The sequence below is a fragment of the Leptidea sinapis genome, chromosome 18 (assembly GCF_905404315.1).
Source record: "Leptidea sinapis chromosome 18, ilLepSina1.1, whole genome shotgun sequence".
Lineage (NCBI taxonomy): Eukaryota > Metazoa > Arthropoda > Insecta > Lepidoptera > Pieridae > Leptidea > Leptidea sinapis.
Genome location: NC_066282.1, coordinates 7,961,715 through 7,984,571, shown reverse-complemented (window position 1 = coordinate 7,984,571; position 22,857 = coordinate 7,961,715). Strand labels below are relative to the sequence as shown.

At 35.2% G+C, this 22,857-nt stretch overlaps 1 protein-coding gene across 2 annotated transcripts in view; it reads left to right on the top strand.

Moving 5' to 3' along the window:
* The window catches only part of LOC126969431 (uncharacterized), an 82,231-nt gene extending 68,363 nt beyond the window's left edge, over positions 1-13,868 (top strand). For both annotated transcript variants that reach the window (XM_050814843.1, XM_050814842.1), the window contains exons 4-8: positions 605-754; positions 1,841-1,984; positions 4,963-5,067; positions 5,861-5,998; positions 10,599-13,868. In XM_050814843.1, coding sequence (XP_050670800.1) covers positions 605-754; positions 1,841-1,984; positions 4,963-5,067; positions 5,861-5,998; positions 10,599-11,032 — 971 coding nt within the window. In that variant the 3' untranslated portion in view covers positions 11,033-13,868. The remainder of the gene's footprint in view (positions 1-604; positions 755-1,840; positions 1,985-4,962; positions 5,068-5,860; positions 5,999-10,598) is intronic.
* The last annotated feature ends 8,989 nt before the right edge of the window (positions 13,869-22,857 follow it).

The following is a 22,857-nucleotide window of genomic DNA, read 5'->3' as shown; positions in this document are numbered from 1 at the left end:
TAAATATCGCTGACATCGAAACAAACAAAATATTCATCAAATAAATGTTAGCACTTACCGGAATTCAAGACTGGGACCTCTAGTTCATAGGGAGGCTCACTAACCACTTGGCTATGTGGATTTGGATTTAATCATCATCATCAGCCGGAAGACGTCTACTGCTGGACAAAGGCCTCCCCCAAATATTTCCACGACAATCGGTCCTGCGCTGCCCATCAAACGTATTCCGGTGATCTTGACCAGATCGTCGGTCCATCTTGTGGGGGCCTACAAACACTGCGTCTTCCGGTACTTGGTCGCCATTCGAGGACTTTACCGCCCCAACGGCCATCTGTCCGTCGTTATATGTGCCATGCCCACTGTCACTTCAGTTTAGCAATCATTTGGGCTATGTCGCTGCCTTTAGTTCGCCTACGGATCTCCTCATTTCTGATTTGATCTCGCAGAGAAACTCCGAGCAAAGCCTTCTCCATTGCCCTCTGAGCAACCATGAGCTTTCTCATAAAGCCCATAGATAGCGACCAGGTCTTCGTACCGTAAATCATCTTGTCTTGAATTTAATAATAATTATTGACAATTTTCATTTTATTTTGTGTCGTAACAGATGAGTTCCGGAGTCGAACGGGCTGCGAGGATGACGTCATAAAGCTAGGTTGCAACCCTTACTCGAGAGTGGCAATATTTAGCGCACAATATGGCCGGACAGCGCATGATTCCGTTACGTGTCCGCGAGCACAGGGAATTACAGATCAGAGTTAGTAAAGTATTAATAAAAGTCAATGTAATTTATTTATTCTTATTTTGTTAGAAAAGTGATGAGACGAGAAATACGTTCTTCTCATGGTAAGCCCTGCCCATTACAATTACAAATTTACCTGTGGGAGGCTCCTTTGCACAGGATGCCGGCTAGATTACGGGTACCACAATGGCGCCTATTTCTACCGTGAAGCAGTAATGTGTAAACATTACTGTGTTTCGGTCTGAAGGGTGACGTGGCTAGTGAATGGGTAGGGCATATCAATTACCATCAGCTGAACGTCCTGCTCGTCTCGTCCCTTATTTTCATAAAAAAAATGAATGTGCCGCTTCGTGGCAATCAGACATTAGATGTTAAGTAATTCCACTAGATGTAGTGCCTTTCAAAGTAAAGCATAATAATACTACTAAAAAAACACGTCGTAGAAGGTTCTACACCTTCAAAAATTTTGGATTCACGATAATGAGACAAATAATTGATGGTTTTAGTAATGTTTATAGTGATACAAAGTTTGATAATTATTTTACATTTTATTCGTGTATATTACATAGATATATTCCGACTCAGAGCTTACATTTTCGATGAATGATACAAGATCGTTATGGTAACAAAAGTGTAGAATAAATACTTTGATCTGAATATGATCAATATATCTTTGGAATACTACATCAAACTCAGTCAATGGAATCACTGTATCAGATGAAAAATTCACATCAAATCTCTAAACTGTTTTTAATGATGTATATGTAAATGATTAAATTAAATCATGGAATCTTTTTATTGTATAAACTTTTGTAGATATGGAATTAAATATAAGGTTAATGTCAAAAAGCATTATCATCTACGAGTCTAAACTTATTTATTAATTCAATTGAAATTTCTTGTCTTTGCGATCACCAACCACTGAACTGGAACAACAAAAGATTATTTAAATTCCAGAGACTGGTCTTGAATATCAAATAAGAAAACTTTACATACCAACTTCAAAGACAAGACATAACAGTATACTAAAACATTCTTAGAGTGTAAGAAAAGCAGGAAGTAAATAAATTTAATGCCTTAATGTTATGTAAATCACCACAGCCTGTACCGCGCCTTACGCTGTGGAGACTGTTATGCAGATATGTCATGGAAAACGAAGGTGCCATATTGTGGCGAATGGCAAAACATTCGGGTCACCCTGTAAGCCACATTTGCAAAGTTATCTGAAGGTTGTGTATGCGTGTGGTAAGTTAAGTAGTTTAATCCTGTTTGCATGTAAAATATTTTATCAGCTTCCTAAAGCTGGTAAGCTCTTCAATTATGTTTAAATCATAATTTTACTAACGATAGAGACCGTAATTGGAGGATTGGTCTCCGCTGAGCTCCAACTAAATACCGCTGGCGTAGTCGCCAAGTGGGGCAATCAATACTACGCCGAAGTGGGCGTACTTGAGCCAGTAACCAACAATGTGCGACGTTGAAACTAAAAAAATTATAGTTAAAAAAAACTAAAAAGCACGCTTTTATTATTTTAATAATATCTTAAAAAGCACACCACGCTTTTTTTACAATGAAATATATTTTTTATACACTATTTTCAATTTAAATTTATTTTTTAGTTTTTAGTTGAATTTTATAACAAGCGTGCTTTTTAGTTTTTTTAACTATTATTTATTTTTAATTTTTTAGTCAAATTAATGTAATGTCGTCGGTCCTCGATAAATCTACAAAGTTTGAACGAAATCTAGCCGTTAAAAGTGGGTCAAAATCGCGCTCAAAGAAGTCGGTTACAAACATACATACAAAAATACAGGTGAAGCTAATATAAAGCGTATAATGAAGAGTTGCGTGGTAAAACATTTTAAAAATATTAAGAATGACACTGGGATATTTAGTAGGAGCACAGCGGAGACCAATCCTTAATGTAAGGTATAAATGTTATTATTTCTAAATAATAACATCGATTTCGATAATATTATTTCATTCAAATTTCGAACATCTCTGAAAAACAAAGAAATTTGATTTGACCTCTATTCTAATATCAGTCGAGATGACAATTAATTCGAAATGAAATGTCTATTTGCAAACAAATTTGACAATTAATGTTGCACGAACACTATGATAGTTGGGACCGACTCTAGTTTGTCTCTGAATTAAAAAAACTATGAAAGTGGACAGAAAACTTTTCGAAATGTATGAAATGCATCATGCAGGCTTATGATAATATGTGGGTATATAAAGTAGTGTATAACTGTACATAATTAGGCATTAAAACACTCGTGTGATGTTATTATGAATCGAGCAGCCACTCGTGTTTTATGCCCTTCATTACTAAAATCACATAAACCACTATTAAGATCTTAGAGTGAGGATTGGTTTCCGCTGCGCTCCAAATAGATACCGCAGGCGTAGTCGCAAAGAGCGGCATCTAATACAACACCCGAATGAACGTACTCAAGTCAGTCTCGAACCATGTGTGACGTGTCACATGTTCTGTTAAACTTTGCTAATGCCGGGTTGCGTAGTAAAACTTTGTAAAAAGAATACTATTAGAAATAAGAAAGATACTGGGATCACATATCATCAGTATTTTGTATTTTATTAATTCCAATTTAAAATAACATGAAGCGTTGCCACGCACACAAGCATCGTTTGAAATAGCCAATACACGCTTTACTATAAAGTTGCCGTAATAAGAAAGCTTTTGTTCTTCGGTAATAAGGTATCTAGTAGGAGCGCAGCGGAGACTAATCCTTAATCTAAGATTATTTCCGTCATGTGATTGCAATTTTCATAATTGTAATCTTTCGATATAAAATTAAAATTTTGTGGGAATTATGAGAATTATACAATTCAATTTTATCATAGTTTTTTCAGTAACATATCTTGTGAAATAGTCTGTATAACATAGTAGATATAATATCAAGTAAGTAATAAAAATAACCTGCTAACAATAATGTTTCGAACAAGTGCTGCTGTAAAGTAATAATGGATAGTGCTTAGATACGAGCATAACGCCTTTAAAGGCACTCTTATCATAATTGTAATATTATATGGTAAAAGTACAAAGTGTGGCTTCTCTCTATAAAATTTTATGAACGATGCGGGTCTCGAACCCACGACCTCTCGCGTTCCGTTCCGTGCGAATGCTCTCCCAACTGAGCTAATCGTTCGAGTGAGTATCTTCATAAAGTCTTGTATGCTTTGTTCAGCTCTCGGGTTGTGGCTTCATCTAGAGGATCTACTTTACAGTTGATAACCTGCTCAACCCCAATATTTGCATATTAGGAAATTGACTTGAGATGTCGCTCTTGCAAATCTAAGCAATTTGTTATGTTTTTAAAGTGATAACCATCACTTCTGGGATTAATACACAAATAAAATTAGAAAACAAAATTTTATGAACGCTGCGGGACTCGAACCCACGACCTTTCGCGTTGCGTGCGAGTGGTCTTCCAACTGAGCTAACCGTTCGAGTGACGCATCGTTCATAAAATGTTGTTTTCAAATTTTATTTGTGTATTAATCGCAGAAGTGAGGTTTATCACTTTAAGAACATAACAAATTGTTCTATCTATAACTTAATAAGTATTTTTATTATTAACGTACGAAACATAATTTGCACAACCATTATTGCATCGTCATCATCATTATCAGGCAGAAGACGTCCACTGCTGGACAAAGGCCTCCCCCAAAGATCTCCACGACGATCTGTCCTGCGCTGCCCTCATCCAACGTATTCCGTATCCAGTACGTGATCGCCATTCGAGGACCTTTCTGCCCCATCGGCCATCTGTCCATTGAACTATGTGCCCTGCCCACTTTCATTTCATTTTCGCAATTATTAGGCTATGTCGGTGGTTTTGGTTTTCCTACGGATTTATGATTCGATCTTGCAGGGAACCGATCATAACCCATTATTGCATGATATATAACTGCGCACTGAAGCGAAGCAAAAATGATTTTCTGTTTTATTTTACTTCACATTAATTTCAGTTCTGTTAGGCTCATCTACATCATACTCTATTGCATCAAAGTTTCGAATTGCGACTACAGGTTTAATGAAATATTTTAATTTGAATTGCGATAAATATAAAGTCATAATTGAACAAGATTTAAAGCTATGCATTCATGCTGTTTAAGTCTAAAGAAGTAATAAACGGAGCCTCAGATTATAAATTAAATTCATTCACATTTATGAAGTAGTTTTGAATTGTGGACAGTGCCATTGGGAGTACTCACCGAGCGATACGAGAGCCCAGTTGAAAGGGATGAAGTACCAAACACTCATGTCGTCAGCAGTGATGAAGGGCTGTTTGATGAATCAGGTATTTTTACATTTGAGTTCGATTTATGTGTAATGCTATTGACGATAGACCGTGACCCAGTTTTAATGCTGAATACAATTAAATTTTATTTGAGCCTATCCATTTGGAAGACCTGAGTAAAATACTCGTACACTACACCTTTTTTTTGGTATATATTAATTACTATGTTATAAAAATGTAAATATAATAGACAATTATTCCTTATCTCTTCACTTAAATATGGTCAAGGGAAGCGGTGGCTGGTTCATGCTTAATGCATATAACCGGTTTTTATTTTGTCTTGAATTAGACTTATATGCCTATAATGCCCTTTGGGACTTCTTTGTTTTTATTTAACAGGATGCCCTGTGCATCTCTTCATAATTGAGAGGTTTTCACCATTCTAAAAGGCTGACAACACTCGTGTGATTTCTGTGGTGTTGCAAGAGAATGTGGGCGGCGGTGAAATCTTTATGTCAGATGAACCTCTAACTCTAACGAAGAAACTCTACTGTCCCTACGTCAGTCCCTTTGTGTGCGAGATGCATTCCAAAAACCGACGTGTGCTTAATATCACAAGACCGAATTGAATTGACTCGAACCGACCCTACCTGAATAAGCGTTTCACTGTCGTGCACGACGCCACAGAATCGCACCCCTGAATAAGTTATCACTCATAAAACTGAGAAAGTGAATTCTAAGATGGCCATATTGCCATCTAAAAAATGTAGTATTTAAAAAGTGCACAGTATAATTAACGCTGCTGAAATTAATTATTTTGGCTTGCATAAATTAATTTGGCTTGACTGTACAGATACTGGAGAAAAATGGGGTGAGACAAATCCAGTGTCGCCAATTGCTGACTTGGGATCTTTGCCAACAATACAGGACATCAAATTGAAGGTGTTCACTTCAGAATCAAACAACAACAAGGGAAATTTTGAGAAGTCAGGTAATAATAGGTGTTATGCTAATAATTATATTACTTATACAAGGGCCCTTTTTGTAAACAACTTGGACGAATTAACCACTGGACTCGTAACAAAGGTCGTGTTCACCATTAGCCCTTAAGCCACTTACTGAGCCTTATATAATCAGTAAGTAATTTGGCGTTATCAGTATGACGCGAGGTCTCGGAGTGAAACATTTTTACAATAACGGGTAAATGCGCTGTTTTGTAAAAATAATAGCGGACATTCAAGAAAGGTATGTTCTCTAGAAACTCTTTGTGCTAAGGTGCGTGCTACTTCCTCTCGGGTGTGTAGAAAAAGACTTTGCGATGCCTTACACTGAGAACTTATCGATTAGATCGTTGATCACTGTTGAAGTCTTCTGAAGAATTTGCGTGAGCAGTATATTGCTCGGTGATAATTTTAGTTGTATTATTAAGCGGCGAAGTAGACAACTGTCACTATACTAACCTCACAGATGACTATGCGTCTGTTGTCTATGGTATTTCTCTGTCTACAGGCGTCGGCTATAAATTGGCCATAACCAAATAACATAAAAATATTAATGGCGGCGCATCCAATATACAAGTACAAATTCAACCTGTTATATTAGGAATTTTTCGTAAAATAAATTAAAAAATTTGTACGAAAACAAAATATAATACGTCATTTTAAGAAAGTACTTAATGTAAAAGTGCTACAAAGATTGGAAGGTCGGATTCAGATTATATTATGAAACACTCAGTCATAGTAAGTTATTTCTTTTCGTCTAGAGCTTGAAAGACTACTGTTTTTTATTTTACAATTGTAATCCCCTTGTAACTCGTTAAATTTTCGATCTTGATTCTTTATATTCTCCTTGTGTTTCGTGTCCAGTCTCTAATTCTTCCAAAATGTTTAAACCTAAAAATTAAAAAAAAAAAACAACCGATTTCAAAAACACTATTCCAAAACAATAGATATAATATGCACTAAAAAGTATAAAATTAATTGCGCACTTTTATACAATCTAATTATTTAAGCTAATTCTAGTTACGATTATTGTTATTTTTTTTTCTTTCAAGTAAAAAAAGAATTATCAAAATCGGTTCACGCAATGAAAGTTCTGATATAACAAACATTAAAAAACATACCAACGTATTGACAAGCTTCCCCTTTTTTGAAGTCGGTGTAAAAAGCAAAATGCTTTACATTCAGAATCTATTCGTTTACTGCTTACTGCTCGAGAAGTCTAACCCGCTAACTTTAAACAGCCGCTTAGGAGTGTTTTTTCTAATTCTGACTTAGGTCAATAGAAGAAGACAGAGTGAGAATTAACAATGCTTTAAGTTAGCAGACTATTATGAATAAGGGGTAAGTTGTTTAAACAGCGGCGTTAGCGTTATAGGTAGAACCGTACCAATTTGTAAACAGTTTTCAAATTCATACACATATTCGTGTATTTGAAGCTTTATATAGTCGGCAACGCTCTTGTGATTCCTTTGGTGTTACATACAACCAGATCGTATCCTCTTTTGTCCACTTCTTCATTAATAAAAAATTAAACCCACGACCTCTCGCGGTTCGTGCACGTGCTCTTCCAACTGAGCTAACCATTCGGGTGACGTATCGTCATAAAATCTTGTATGCTTTGTTCAACTCTCAGGTTGTGGCTAGTACAGGATCTACTTTGCAATTGATTGCGCAACCCCAATATATGCAGATCAGGAAATTGACTTGAGATGTCAACCAGAGAGTAGAAAGTTGAACAAAGCACACAAGATTTTTTGATATCGTCACTATAATGGTTAGTTCAGTTGAAAGAGCACTCGCACGAATCACGAGAGGTCGTGGGTTCGAGTCCCGCATCGTAAATAAAATTTTGTTTTCAAATTTTATTTGTGCAATTAATCCCAGAAGTGAATTTAATAACATAACCAATTGTGAATATATTAATGCAAGGGCAAAAGGCGCATTGCATTTTTAGATTTTGAATGTTCATAATCCCAATGCTAGGATTTAAAATAGCAAACTAGATTGGCTATATATTAAGGATGTAATTAGCAAGGCTATTCAATGGTTAATTGAGCGCAATGCTAATCATTTGATGACTAGCATTTAAAAATAAATTAAATAGTATTTATTCATATTGAATGAAGTACTGCCGGTCCCCTCTCTTTACCAGATCAACTACTAGAGCGTTTATATATCTTTACTCTTATTTGAACATCGATTAAGCTGGAAAAACTGTTAGCGAGAAAATTGTGTTACAGCGATAACTGTTTATAAATTAAATCTTTATGATGATACACCACAATGGCTGTATTGAAAATACCACAGTAGTTGATAATAAACTATATAATAAATCGTATTTATAGTAAAGGAGTAACTCTCTCTTGGAGAATCTTGCAATACCAGAATTACACGTGCGTTCCGAAACTATAAGAACTATAGTGTTAAAACTTGGCAAGTAAATGCATTCTGTGAACCGCATTAAGATTTTTACGTAAAAATAGAGAAAAACAATAAATTTTGCGGGTTCTCAATACTTAGTAACTAAAATTAAAAGTTTTTTTTCATCAAACCCATACGTGTCATCTATGGATTGCTCTTCAAAAATGATAACTTCTAAAATAAGAATGATTAGACTAAAAAAATATATGATGTACATAACCATCCAAACTTCCACCGAAAATTGGTCTGAACGAGATTTAGTAAATAGTTTATTTTAATTAAAAAAAATATATATATTATTAAAAGATCGATGAAAGTTACAACGAACTTCAAGAACTTTTACATTATGTTACTTGCTGCTACGGAACCCTACATGAGCGAGTCCGACTTACACTTGGCCACTTTTTTGGAATGTTGCACTACCTTTTCTGTAGATACCCATGTCGTTTCGTTCTTAAGTTCTTTAGATTTGTGTTAGTAGTTCTATTGTGTTTCGATTGAAGGGTGCCGTAGCTAGTGAAATTACTGGAGTAATGAGACTTAACATCTTATGTGTAGCTCTCTTAACATCATAAGTGACGAGTGCGGTTGCAATTCTGCTCAGAATTTTGGGCCCAATCGAGAATCTTGAGTGACACTGTATTGTAATGGGCAGTTAATATCACTTACCGTATTAAGGTGAACACCATGCTTTTCTAGTCACTTGTTGTCTTAAATATAAAATAATCACATAATATTCAATCCAATATTTCTTAAAACTAGTTTTTTCTATGAAATTAAGGATACGCCCTGCCCATAACAATGCAGTGCCGATCAGGATTCTTGGAAGATCCAAAAAATTCTAAACGGCATTACAACTGCGCTCGTCACCTTGAGACACAAGATGTTAAATCTCATTTGCCCAGTAATTTCACTAGCTACAGTGCCCTTCAGACCGAAACATAGTAATGCTTACACATTACTGCTTCACGGCAGAAATAGGCGCCGTTGTCGTACCCATAATCTAGCCGGCATTCTGTACAAAAGAGCACCACTCCCTCTGGTAGTTGATTAAAATCATAAAATACCAGCATAATCTTACATTTCATAATTTTATACCATACAAATATAAGTGCCAAAGATAATTTAATTTAAAACACATTCAAGTTTCGTTTGAAATTATTCATTGGATCCGACTTTATATTGGGAATTAAAAGCGGTTAACCACTTCCAAATTCAATTATTAAGCACAATTCTAAACGCCGATAATTATTACCCGGTATTGGATCAAATTAGCATTTAGGCTAAAATTGACAGTTTCAAGTTGCATATTATTATGAAGTTGAAATTAATAATACGCCGTACTGCTACTAATGATTTGCAACTAATTATGTATGAGCTTCAATTGGAAATTTGCTTTATAATGTTATACCCAATGCACTAGCGACATACTATTATGATCTATTATATCAAATAAATTATTGTGGAAAAAAAGGGATGACATAAAGACAGACAGACAGACGTGGCGGCAGGCTTTGTTTTATTATATTGAATTTGAATAAAATCTATACACAATATTGAACGACCCATAGAGCCGAATGGTTAGTGATCCTGACTACTAAGCTTAGAGGTCCCGGGTGCGAATCCCGGTAGGTGTAATCATTTATATGATGAATATGAATGTTTGTTTCCGAGTCATGGATATATATGTATTTATGTATGTTTAAGTAAGTATATTGTATTAAATATATCGTTGTCTTGTATCCATAGTACAGGCTATGGCCTAGTTTGTGGCAAGATAATTTGTGTAAAAGTGTGTCAATATTATATTATTATATAATAATTATCTGTACTGAATGATTGATTCATCATAAGTTTCTATAAATTACGTGAGTTTATTATTAAAAGAAGTTTCATCCCTCAGGGTATAAAATTAAATAAAAAAGGCTTGCATGAAAGTCCGACATTTTCAAAAAATTTTTTTTGTCATAAGTATAAATACCTAAAGACGCAGTGTTGGTAGGTCCCTCAATAAGATGGACCGACGATCTGGTCAAGATCGTCGGAATACGTTGGATGAGGGCAGCGCAGGACCGATCGTCGTGGAAATCTTTGGGGGAGGCCTTTGCTCAGCAGTGGACGTCTTCCGGATGATGATAATGATAAATACCTAAAATGTTTTCTTTTCAGAACGTTCACAGGCGCACGAGAAATTCTACTTGTACATCGGCGCTGCTGTTATTATTATTATTGTTTTTATCAGCTTCATTATAGCAGCCAAATATTATATGAACAGGAAAAAGAAACGAAATGCTAAAAATGGCAATATGTTCACAACGGAAGCGCCAAATATATTCAGCGATACTGTATCTGATATAGACAATGAGGGCAGCGTTACTCATATATCTGAAACATTCTACGATCCAGCACACCCAGATATGATTTATGGCACTAGGAATCTTAGACCGATGAAGCCTCTATCAACGATATATCCCACTGCAGGCGCCAGTATGTACGGAGTGGATTACGTTCCCCGACAGACACTGGGATTTGAAAATGATCCTGAAATTTTAAGTCCGAAGAGTTTGAGAGGTTACACAAATACACAGTTCAATTATGGCTGACATAAAGATGTAAATGAAGAATCAATTGAAGTAGACACTGAGTTATAACAATATTATAAACGCGGTGCTTTCATAGGTGTTGCATATTTATTGTATTCTATTAAGAATTTGTATCAATAGAATTTTGTAAAATAAACACTAATAAATAAATCAGAATATCAAAAAGCTCATTTTTGCATGTGAAAGTTTGGTTATTAAACTTAACTAGCACGCCCACCCCTATTTAATGGGTTATTTTTATGTAAATATAGTTTAAATTCAAATAATGGGTGACGATTTCATGAATGTACTTCGTATTTAAATTCGTGTTCTTCAAAATATGTTTTTTTTTTATGGAAAAGGATTGCAAACGAGCGTACGGGTCACCTGGTGTAAAGTGATCACCGCCACCCACATTGCCACACCACAGGAATCACAGGAGTGTTGCCGGCCTTCAAGGAAGGTGTACGCGCTTTTTTTTGAAGATACCCATGAGTTATCGTCCATGAAACCCAGTTTTGTAGTACGCGCTGTGGAGGACCGCAACACATCCAGATGGTGGTCATGATATCCTAACTTGTTTCGTGTCGTGCGAAGGTGCAATTCGGTAGCAGGAATCAGGGTGAAACAGCTCTTAGGAATACTCCCCGTGATAGTTGCGGTAGAAGACACACAATGAAGCGATATCTCTACGCAACGCCAAGTGATCAAGCCATTCACAGAGATTCTCTTTACGCCCGGGGAAGCACAGGGCAAAATATAATTAATCATAATAATTAATCTATTGCTCCCATACTTATGTGACAGAGCACATATCTAAAGCTTCTTAATTGCTATTATTGAATTGATTATTTGAATAATTTAACATTTTAGATTTCGTCTCCCATTTGAAAATATTTACTCTATATTATAAAGCTTAAAATGATAACGTGTATAAGGTTTATGAAACTTATAAATCGAATTAGTATTACCGTGATCATAAAGGCCGAAAATGTAAATTATTTTACCATTAGGTACTAATATATTATATCGTTTACTTTTTACTATAATATTATTTTACATTAATGTATAATTTGACGCTTAAGAAACTCCCGTATATAGAAATTACCTAAGCTCCTTAGTTGGAAGGAGAAATAAATCCAGCCTTTTAGAAATCTATAGATTAATGGAGAATGTTTGGGTGATTTGGTCATGTAGCGTGGATGGATTATTGTATATTGACTGCACAAATTATAGAGATATCTATGTGAATGTTAAACTGAATTAAGCTATACTTTACTTCATGCCAAAAAATTTCTAGAATTTGGCCATTCAATGCGTATCCAGAAAGCGACCACAAAATTGTCTAGAAAAGACCGTGTGCACTTAACTTCGAAGAGAAAGTTTTACTAGAACATCATTCCCAGAAAGTCCCCTCTTTTGCATAACCTTTCCCCCCATTTCGTCACTATAATCAGTCTTGCAAATTACTCATACAGAACTCCTGCGACATTTTTATAGCCGTTGGTCCAACTTGAGCCTGTTGCAATTTCTTTGCCTTCCAGCAGTCTGCCGTCGTCTCATAACCTTTAGGATCCAGAAGCTTATGAGCAACACAGGTTTTTTACTCAGCGCAACCACATCATAATAGAGCATTTGATACATCTCGATTGAATGGTTTGTACATCACCATGGAATGACGTAGCTTCCTTTACATCAGCTACCAACACTTCTTACACCTTGAAATAAAACATTTTTTCACTCCAATTTTATTGTACAAAAAAAGTATATTAAAGATGGTCTAGTAAGATTTCCTCCTTGAACTCAATATTCAAATGATTTCTTATTTATTTTAACTCACTTTCATAGTATCTTTCTCTTTAGAAACGAGACAGTGAGTCTGTTAACCTAGCGTTTCTTGTCCGTGACTAATTAATACTAATGTACTTTGTTAAAACATGAATGCTTATACAATATATATAAATAGAATATAAATATATTTATTTACCATAGGAGTGACAGTAACATAACATATTGCAAAAATAGTTGGTAAAAGTCATGAAGATACATCAGTTCGTAAAATAACTGATAAGAAGCAGCCCTTCTTTAAAATCAGAGAATAAGAAAATTGCTTAGCGAATATAAAGTAATATTAATTTAGGTCACCTGTCAAGAACCATGCACTATTGTCTTCTATATAATCTGCTATACTATAGTAAGCATTATTTATCAGAGTAGCTTTAATACTTTGATTAAAAAATGGTCTCCGCTGCGCTCCAACGGCAACGTGCGGCAACTAATACGCCTAAGTAGGCATACTTGAGCCAGTCTTAGACAATGTGGTACGTTGACGTGTCACTAAAGTGTATGTTACAAAATTTGAAAGATGCCATTGAGTGTTAAGATGCCACGCAATGTTCTTAGGTGGTGCGGTATCTATTGGAGCCCAGCGGAGACCATTAATAATTAATCTAATTTATCTAATTTAATCTATCTTAAAATATATTCTTTTTCTTTTGTGTCCCTGGCTATTAAAGCTATCGGATTTGAATCAGTTTCAAAATTTGTAAACAATATACTTTGAATATTACAATATGTAATATGTTTAAGTATATATATTGTTATCTCGTATCCATAATTAAAGCGAAACCTAGTACTTTTTGTGAAACTACGTATTTTTTGTGAAAGTGCGTAAAATGTTATTATTATTATTTAAAATATTATAAATTATAATTTAAAAGGCTATCTTCAAAAATCACGCACTATTTCATCGCCAATCTCAGCTTTCTTACTAGATGATTCTTAACGGTTCTTTATCGGTCTCATTATAACTTATTCACAATAAATTCACACTTAATGTCATACATACAATACACATAGCACAACCATGATGTATATTTTATAATTTTTTAATAAATTATTGGACAAATTGCGTTTCATTTCATAACATTCTTTCCTTAGGGTGGAAATGTGGCGGGACGAAGCGTTATTATTCAATAAAATTAGGGATACAGCAATTCTTTAAGACGCTAAAGAGGGTTCGTTAATGTTCGGGAAAGTCAAGTAATATATTATACACATAAAGTTATTCTCGCGTCTAACAATGGTTTGTATGTCTTTGTATTATCATGAGCATTGTTGGGGCGTTTTAGATGAATGGGGTAGTGGTTGGAACCCCGTTTGATTTATTGATAGGTTTGGAACACAGTTGTGGTATTTATGCTTTATTGAGAAGCTTCAAGAGTAAACTTAATATAACTGTTACCAAAAACATCATATTATGAGTTGTTTTCGTATGATAATGAATAAATGCACAATTTGAAAAAAACAGTCTTACAATTGGACGTAGTTCCTGAAAAACGTTCTAAGCCACAAACATCACATTTTAAGTAATTCGTGTTTAAAGTTTAATGCAATTCACGCGTCCCGCGATAAGAATGACTTATCGTGTATATTGGGACAGCATCAGATTATTGACAGCTAATTGCTGACAGTAGAAGGTAGTAATTTATCTCTATCTGTAGGTAGTATATTGGGAACGGACGTAAGTCATAATCTCATTTAAAGAGTGTCATTATGTGTCAGTCCGTTAATATGAATCATGTGACCAGTTTTGTGATCTTAACTCAATTTGACATGATTGTGGTTTAGAACGTTTTTCTGGCTTACGTCCGTTTTAATATGAATTTTTTTAATGTAAGAAGACTAACGTCGATGAAATAAGATCCAGTGGGAGGCTCTTTTGCACAGGATGCCGGCTAGATTATGACTTCCACAACGGCGCCTATTTCTGCCGTGAAGGCAATAATGTGTAAGCATTATTGTGTTTCGGTCTAAAGGGCGCCGTAGCTAGTGAAATTACTGGGCAAATGAGACTTAAAATCTTATGTCTCGAGGTGACGTGTGCTATTGTATTGCCGCTCAGAAGTTTTGTGTAAGAATTCTGAGCGGCACTCCATTGTAATGTGCAGGGCGTATCAAATAACATCAACTGAACGTCCTGCTCGTCTCGTCCCTTAATTTCATAAAAAAAACGAGCGTAGGATTGCCTGATAATAAGTAATCTCTGCCGCCCATAATTTCTTCTCCGGGTGAATAACAGAATAGGTACTGGCTTCTTGGGTAGGTGTACGCGCTTTTTTTGAAATCGCCCATACAGTCCTGGAAACAAAAAGCAAAACATTTGATTTAACAGCTTGATTGTATGTAAAAGAAAAGGAAGTTCCATGATAACTAAATTTGGAATGTGTGGTGTCCACGTCCTAGTGGTGAGGATTGAAGATCGTGGCCATGATGGAATACGGGGGCAGGAATCAGATCAAACAGCTCTATAATATAAATATTTATTAAAACATAGCTTGGTTAAAACGATAACAGTTACGATAAATATATATAATTATAATTTATTTATAATTCTTCCAACAAAATTAAAACTAGCTACTGCCCGTGACATCATCTGCGTGGACGCTAAAAAGCAGCAAAATAGTATACCTACATCTAGTTCTAAAATTTTATGAACGATGCGGGACTCGAACCCACGACCTCTTGTGTTCCGTGCGAGTGCTCTTTAAACTAAGCTAACCGTAAAGTGACGTATCACCATAAAATCTTGTATGCTTTGTTCAACTCTCAGGTTGTGGCTTCATCTACAGGATCTTATTTACAGTTGATGACCTGCTCAACCCCATTATTTACATATTAGGATATTGACTTGAGATGTTGCTCTTGCAAATCTAAGCAATTTGGTATGTTTTTAAAGTGTTAACCCTCACTTCTAGGATTAATACACAAATAAAATTTGAAAACAAAATTTTATGAACGATGCGGTACTCGAATTCACGACCTCTCACGTTCCGTGCGAGTGCTCTTCCGACTGACCTAACCGTTTGAGTGACGTATCGTAATAAAATCTTGTATGGTTTGTTCAACTCTCAGGTTGTATATCATAATGCTTTTAACTCAGAACAAAACATATTACAAAGCCTCGAAATCAGCAAATAAAATTCAAATGCGCGCTTAAATCCCACAGTCATCAAGTACAATAATTCAAGGCCTGAAAACGTAACAGTAAAATATACAAACCAAAACAATTGATTGCAAACCGCTCTATTTGGAACCCATCCATGTCGTTAGAGAATAATTTATTATTATGGCTTCCAGCTGAAATCTTTTTTGTTTCCTTTAACGAGCAAATGGCGAAGTAAGATTGAATTGGAAGATTTTGTAGCTCACTTATCTACATGACAGATCCATTGCTACGTCGTTAGTTAAATGGTTTTATTGTACTTCAACTTTCGACACACGGGATCTTTTACAAGAAAAACTTGACAAGTGCGACTCCGCCTTTCCCTCCGAGTGTTCCGTATTTTTTTTTATGATTTAATCACAAATGTAGAGTTTGCATATTTTTATGGAAATAAGGGACGAGACGACCCTGCCCTGCCCTGCACCCTGCCCATTACAATGCAGTGCCGCTCAAGATTATTTAAAACCCAAAATTTCTGAGTGGCACTACATCTGCGCTCGTCACCTTGAGACTGTTAATGTTAAGTCTCATTTGCCCAGTAATTTTTCTAGCTACGGCGCCCTTCAAACCGAAACACAGAAGTAATGCTTACACATTAATGCTTTACGGCAGAAATAGGTGCCGTTGTGGTATCCATAATCTAGCCGGCATCTTGTGCAAAGGAGCCTCCCACTGGTAAAGTCTTCTAAGTCTTAATTCTTATATGAGGACACACATTTACATTTTGTTGAAAAACACTAACTGCACGACGCGTCGCCGAGATGGTGTTTGATTCAATTTTCACCACGATTGAATGGGTTTTTACCGATAGTGCTAAAATATATTTGATTGTTGAAATAGATGACGGGGCCCGTTGGTTATTTCAACTAACCGTGCTCCGTACTAAAGTGCCACGGGTTGGAATCCTCGCCAGGGACTGGGGAACATATAAGTTTTTTTATGCTAGTAAGCAATGGTATATCAGGGTTACCTAAGCCGATGACCACGCTCACTCTAAATCTAGCCAGGTATTATTATCTTATAAGAATAACACCGCAGTTGGCTTTTCCTTAAAGGATTAGTCCATAAGTGTTCTTTTTTTTAACTTTATAATTGAAAGTTTTTTAGATTTAGGCTTTCCAATCTAACTTTATTTGATGATTGAAATAATTTTTAGCATCTGCGTTTTCACTTTAAAATAATTTTGAAAATCACTCTCACTAATATCTAAAACTATCATTTTTTATGATTATTTTAGTATGGATTCGATGAAATAATTGTTTTATTGTAAAATTAACATTCACTAGATTTTTTTTCATTTAAATTAATGTTTTCTATCTACGCTTTTTGCTATACAAACATTTTGGCGTTGACAGTTGCAAGGCAGATAACATTAATACCATGTTGACATAAGGCTAGCATTAAGGCTATATATTTTGCTTTATAATGTTGCTCTTATAAAGTTTTCTAACTTTGATATTTATGTTAACAAAAACACAGGTGTTTAAAATTATTTACGTATCTTTTTAGACTACTTAACTTAATGTTTGATAGGCGTTCACAATTTGGTTTTGTTTAATGACCACAAAAAAAGAAAACCACACTCCATACAAAAACGGGACATGTATTTTAATACTATACATTTTGAAAATCTAAATTTGTAACTTAATAGATACCTTAAAAGGGTAGAACCAATTTAATGTAGATACTTCGATTGTCAACTTAACATAAAGTAAATAATTACTATAAATCTTGTGATAAGACTTTGAAGACAGTAAATTAATTGTAACTTGTAAGCCTATTTTTTTTCAAGGTAACAACTTATATTATAAGACGCTAAAATGTATTACTTTCCAAATTTCATATGTCAACGAAAAATATTCTATAAATTCTACATCCCATGAGAGAGATATCATATATGGTTTTATGCCGAATAAAAGGCCGTTTCATGTTTTACGTTACCAAGAAATTTGATATTTCACAGTTTCAAAAGACTGCAGACTCTAGTATATAATTTTAATTTCAAATCGATACCTACACGCGTTGCCGAGATAAAGAGTCTTGACAGATGGACGGAAAGAGAACAAAGTAATCCTATAAAGGTTCTATTTTTCTTTTTGAGATATGGAAATATAAAAATATAATATAAAAATATAATATATTAATCAATATTTACTTTAATATAAAAAGTAACAGGCATATTAAAACAGGCATATTTAAGTTACGGCATATAATTATGTGATCTTATTCCATATCCACAAAATAAAATGATAGGTTCTCCTTATAAAGATTTCTATGTTATCCAAAGTGTGCGTAACATTATGTTGTCTGTAAGTTCATAGTACCCATCATTGTGTTACGAGATTTTTCTTTATTTATAGGAGGAGTTATATTTAACATAACAATAATAAATTTAAGCGTAACTAAATATTTTTCACTAAAAAATTATACTAAAAGATTTTGTTCATTGTGACAAAACAGTTTAATCGAATAACTTGCGTAGCGTAGCAACATGCTACGCTTCGCAAAATGCAAACTAATTTACTTGTGCTACGAGCCTAGATGCTGTAGGCACATGCAAACAAATAATATGTTTGCGTAGCCAGCCTAAGGCACAACCAAAGTGGAAGCTGTTTAACCACGCCAAAACTCAAATCAACTTAAAGTTACGATCAAGCCCTTACAAGTGAATTGAATAATTCGAGTGTTATGTGGTATATATACTAAGGTATATTTAACTCAATGCGCACTCAGTTCGTACAATAATGTACAGGTATCTTGCAATGTACCTTCAGACTATTTATAGATTGTTCGCTGAACATGGTTTATAAAAGTGTTAGTTAGGAGAATATTATTGGAGATTATATTATATATAAAATTATTATTAAGGAATATTATAGAGGTTAGTTTGAACGGATTGAAAATTGTGGAAATTTTTGAAATAAACTGGCAAATGTATTTTTTTTTACTTTTATAGAAAATAAGGGACGAGACGAGCAGATCGTTCAGCTGATGGTAATTGATTCCCCTTGCCCATTACAATGCAGTGCCACTCAGGATTCTTGAAAAACCCAAAAATTCTGAACGGCACTACAATTGCGTTCGTCACCTTGAGACTTTTGACGTTAAGTCTTTATTTGCCCAGTATTTTTACAAGCTACGGCCCCTTTCAGACCAAAATGCAGTAATGTTTACAGATTACTGCTTCACAGCAGAAATAGGTGCCGTTGTGGTACCCATAAAATGGTGATTCATTGGTTGATGGTGGTTATGTGCCTTTGTTTTATCATACGCCGATTTCACCATTACCATTTTTTATGTATCAAATTTAATTGAATCAGAGTAAAGAAAGGATCCCAGTAACTTATTTGTTATAAATTGCAATCGTTAGTGATTATAAAGAGTGAGATTCAGTAAACTAATGCAAATACTTGCAATGACTGTTCAAAAGTTAAAGCTTTTTTAATATAATGGGGGGCAAAGAGGCAAGAAACTAACGTAATGGAAGTAGTTAGCAACAGCCCATGGACATCCACAAAACCAGGGATAAAGAGAGATGTGTTTCCGGCCTTTAAAGTATGCTCTATGTATGTAGGTATCTAAGTGGTATCGGTTTGGCAAAAATGCCGCCGGTAATTGATTCCACAAAGTGGCTGTGCGAGGTAAGAAGTTCCTCGTAAAACACGTGGTTATGGAATGTCATACGTCAACATGATTTAGATGTAAATGTTACCAGTGGGAGGCTCCTTTGCACACGATGCCGACTAGATAATGGGTGGCACCTATTTTTGCCGTGAAGCAGTAATGTGTAAACATTATTCTGTTTCAGTCTGAAGGGCGCCGTAGCTAGTGAAATTACTGGGCAAATGAGAGTTAACATCTTATGTCTCAAGGAGACGATCGCAATTGAAGTGCCGCTCAGAATTTTTGGATTTTTCAAGAATCCTGAGCGACACTGCATCGTAATTGAAAGGACGTATCAGTTACCTACTGCTGAAAGTCCTGCTCGTCTCGTCTCTTATTAGTAGTAGTAGTTGGTATTAAAAAAAAATGTCCGATGGTGCTGGCTTCAAACTGAAAAACTCCTCTGAGATCTCTGCGTAATATATACAGTAGACGATGCGGAGAGAACCCACATCTCAACGCCAAAGCATCAAGCCGATCGGAGATGACTTTTTCGGCGATGATTCGAGTCGCCCTTCATTGTATGCAAACTGCAGTGGCAGTGCGCAGGGCACATATGACCACCATTCCATGGTGACATACTGGAAGACGTAGTGTCACATCGAATTGAAATGTAAGCATAAAGACATATTATGTTGGGCATTAGTTGAGATCTCGAATGTGGAAATTCTGCGCCACGTCAATCAAAAACGCGAACTAATGCAAATTATCAATATGAGGAAAGTCACATATTTGGGGCACGTGCTTAGGCACGAGAGGCACGAACTCCTACAACTCATCATGATGGGATTAGCTGCCGAAAGAAGAGGCGTAAGACGGTGAAAAGTCTGCGCAACATCCGAGAGTAGACAGGAATCGCGTGTGCGGCAGAACTAATTCGCCTCGCGAAGAACAAAAAGTTAAAATTACAAAGCTAACTGCCAACTTTCGCTAGTTGGAGAGGCACGCGAAGAAGAATAAATTCTACCGGCCCGAATTGTATCCAAAATCTATGTTTTTTCAAGCCCTTTCGAATGGCGCCAACGTTATAAACATATTTATCATAGTGCTGTTGCACACAGAGTTATTTTTTCATTTATCAACTCCGTCGTTGGTTTACAGATTCGAATCAACGAAAAGAATGATGGAATTCCTCTATCCGACTCATTCAATTCAAAGGATTCAGATGAATACATTCATAATAATATATACATTCATAATAATATATTGATACATTTTATGAATACATTCATAAAATGTATCAAATGATTGATATCGTGAATTTAATAAAATAATGTCATGACAGAAATTTTATTCTGAAATGACATTATTTTAGCACTTAAATTCGGGTCTGTTATATTTCAAACCACGTCTGCGATCGCGCCTTTCGAAAGTAATAAGCTTCGAAAGTTCGAAGAAACGAAAGGTTGCCGTCAACTGACAAGCAAACTAAAAGAAAAAGAAAAAAGCTTACACTGAGCTTTCCAACTTGATACTCTTTTAAAAGTTATCGCTTTCATATCGGAGGCAAATATTTGTACAATAGAATATTAAGTCTTTGATTTGTCTGATCTTAAGCAACTTTTTAATATTAGCTTCTAACGGGTTTGTTACTTTTATATTGCTTTTGTTGTTTGATTTACAAAAAAACTCAATTTATGATTTTGTACATTAAACCTCCTCTTGGTTGTAATTTTCTTACATATTAAATCCGTTATGTTTCCGTCAGACTTTTATATTATCTTAATAATTGCGTATCTATAAAAGAATGTAGATCGCATCATAGTTTGTCTTCAACCGCATTTATCCTGATATTTAAATATTTTTACGACCGATATAGCCGAACCCTGACTACTAAGCTTAGAGGTCCCGGGTTCGAATCCCGGTAGGTGCAATCATTTATATGGATGTTCGTTTCTGAGTCATACATGTTTTTATGTATGTCTAAGTAAGTATATTGTATTATAATTTAATACAATATACAGGGCGTCCCAAAGTTATGGGACATGAAGGAAAAGTACCTTAAATATCGTAGATAGGGTATTTTGCTGAAAGAAGACTTTATGTTATTTTTAAAAGTTAGTAATTCTGCATTCAAAGATTTTCTAAAAATTACTTGCCTCGTCCGGGAATCAAACCGACTTAAATGTAAAAAAAACAGAGGACGTATTGAAATACTGAGTTTTATCATTTTATCTACACGTCCACTTATAATAAGGAAAACGATGCTATAAAGAATTTCATGTGAAGTGGGTACTTATTTACGAATAATAAATGCTATCTATGGAATGATACTATCGCTACTTTTCGAACGTCGTCATTGGCAATAAATAACTTTCTTGAAATTTGTCTCAAACATTTTACGTTGTTCCTTTCTTTTAAAATACTATGTTACTTAAGAAGAGTTATTAGTTTTTTGCCATTCTTTCGATTGGCATCATAGAAGTAGGGTTGTTTTTTACATGTAAGTCGGTTCGATTCCCAGACGAGGCATGTAATTTTTAGAAAATCTTTGAATGCAGAATTACTAGCTTTTAAAAATAACATAAAGTCTTCTTTTAGTAAAATACCCTATCTACAATATTTAAGGTACTTTCCCTTCATGTCCCATAACTTTGGGACGCCCTGTATATTATATTTAATATATCGTTGTCTTGTACCCATGATAGTACAGCCTATGCCTAGTTTGGGGCAAGATAATTTGTGTAAAAGTGTGTCAATATGATTATTATTAAATATAAATATATGTCGTAGCCAAGAACGTCAAGCCAAGAAGGTAGTTCGAAGATGATTAGCTATGTATCGTAGCTAGGGTGTAATTGGCATACAGTACGAGTGCGAGCGAGAGCGGGTATCGAGTGAGCACCGAGCAGTCAGTCAGAGAAGAACTATCGAGCGAGGTGGTTGTGTCGCACGGGCATACTGGGAACAGCACTTTATTATTAATCATAAGGCTTTGGGAAGTGCTCCTCCCATTGTAATTGTAACGTTTATTGCTTATAATGATACCGTGTGGAACGTCTGACTATGTTTTACTTGCTGTCGTGATCAACGCCCACAAGAATGAACAACCACGAAGATCCTAATCATGTGACCGGCATTTCACCGTCATATACTTAGTCTGGCCATAAATACTGTTACATATAAAATATATACAAAATATTACATTTGAATTTGGAATCTGTCATTTTTATATGAT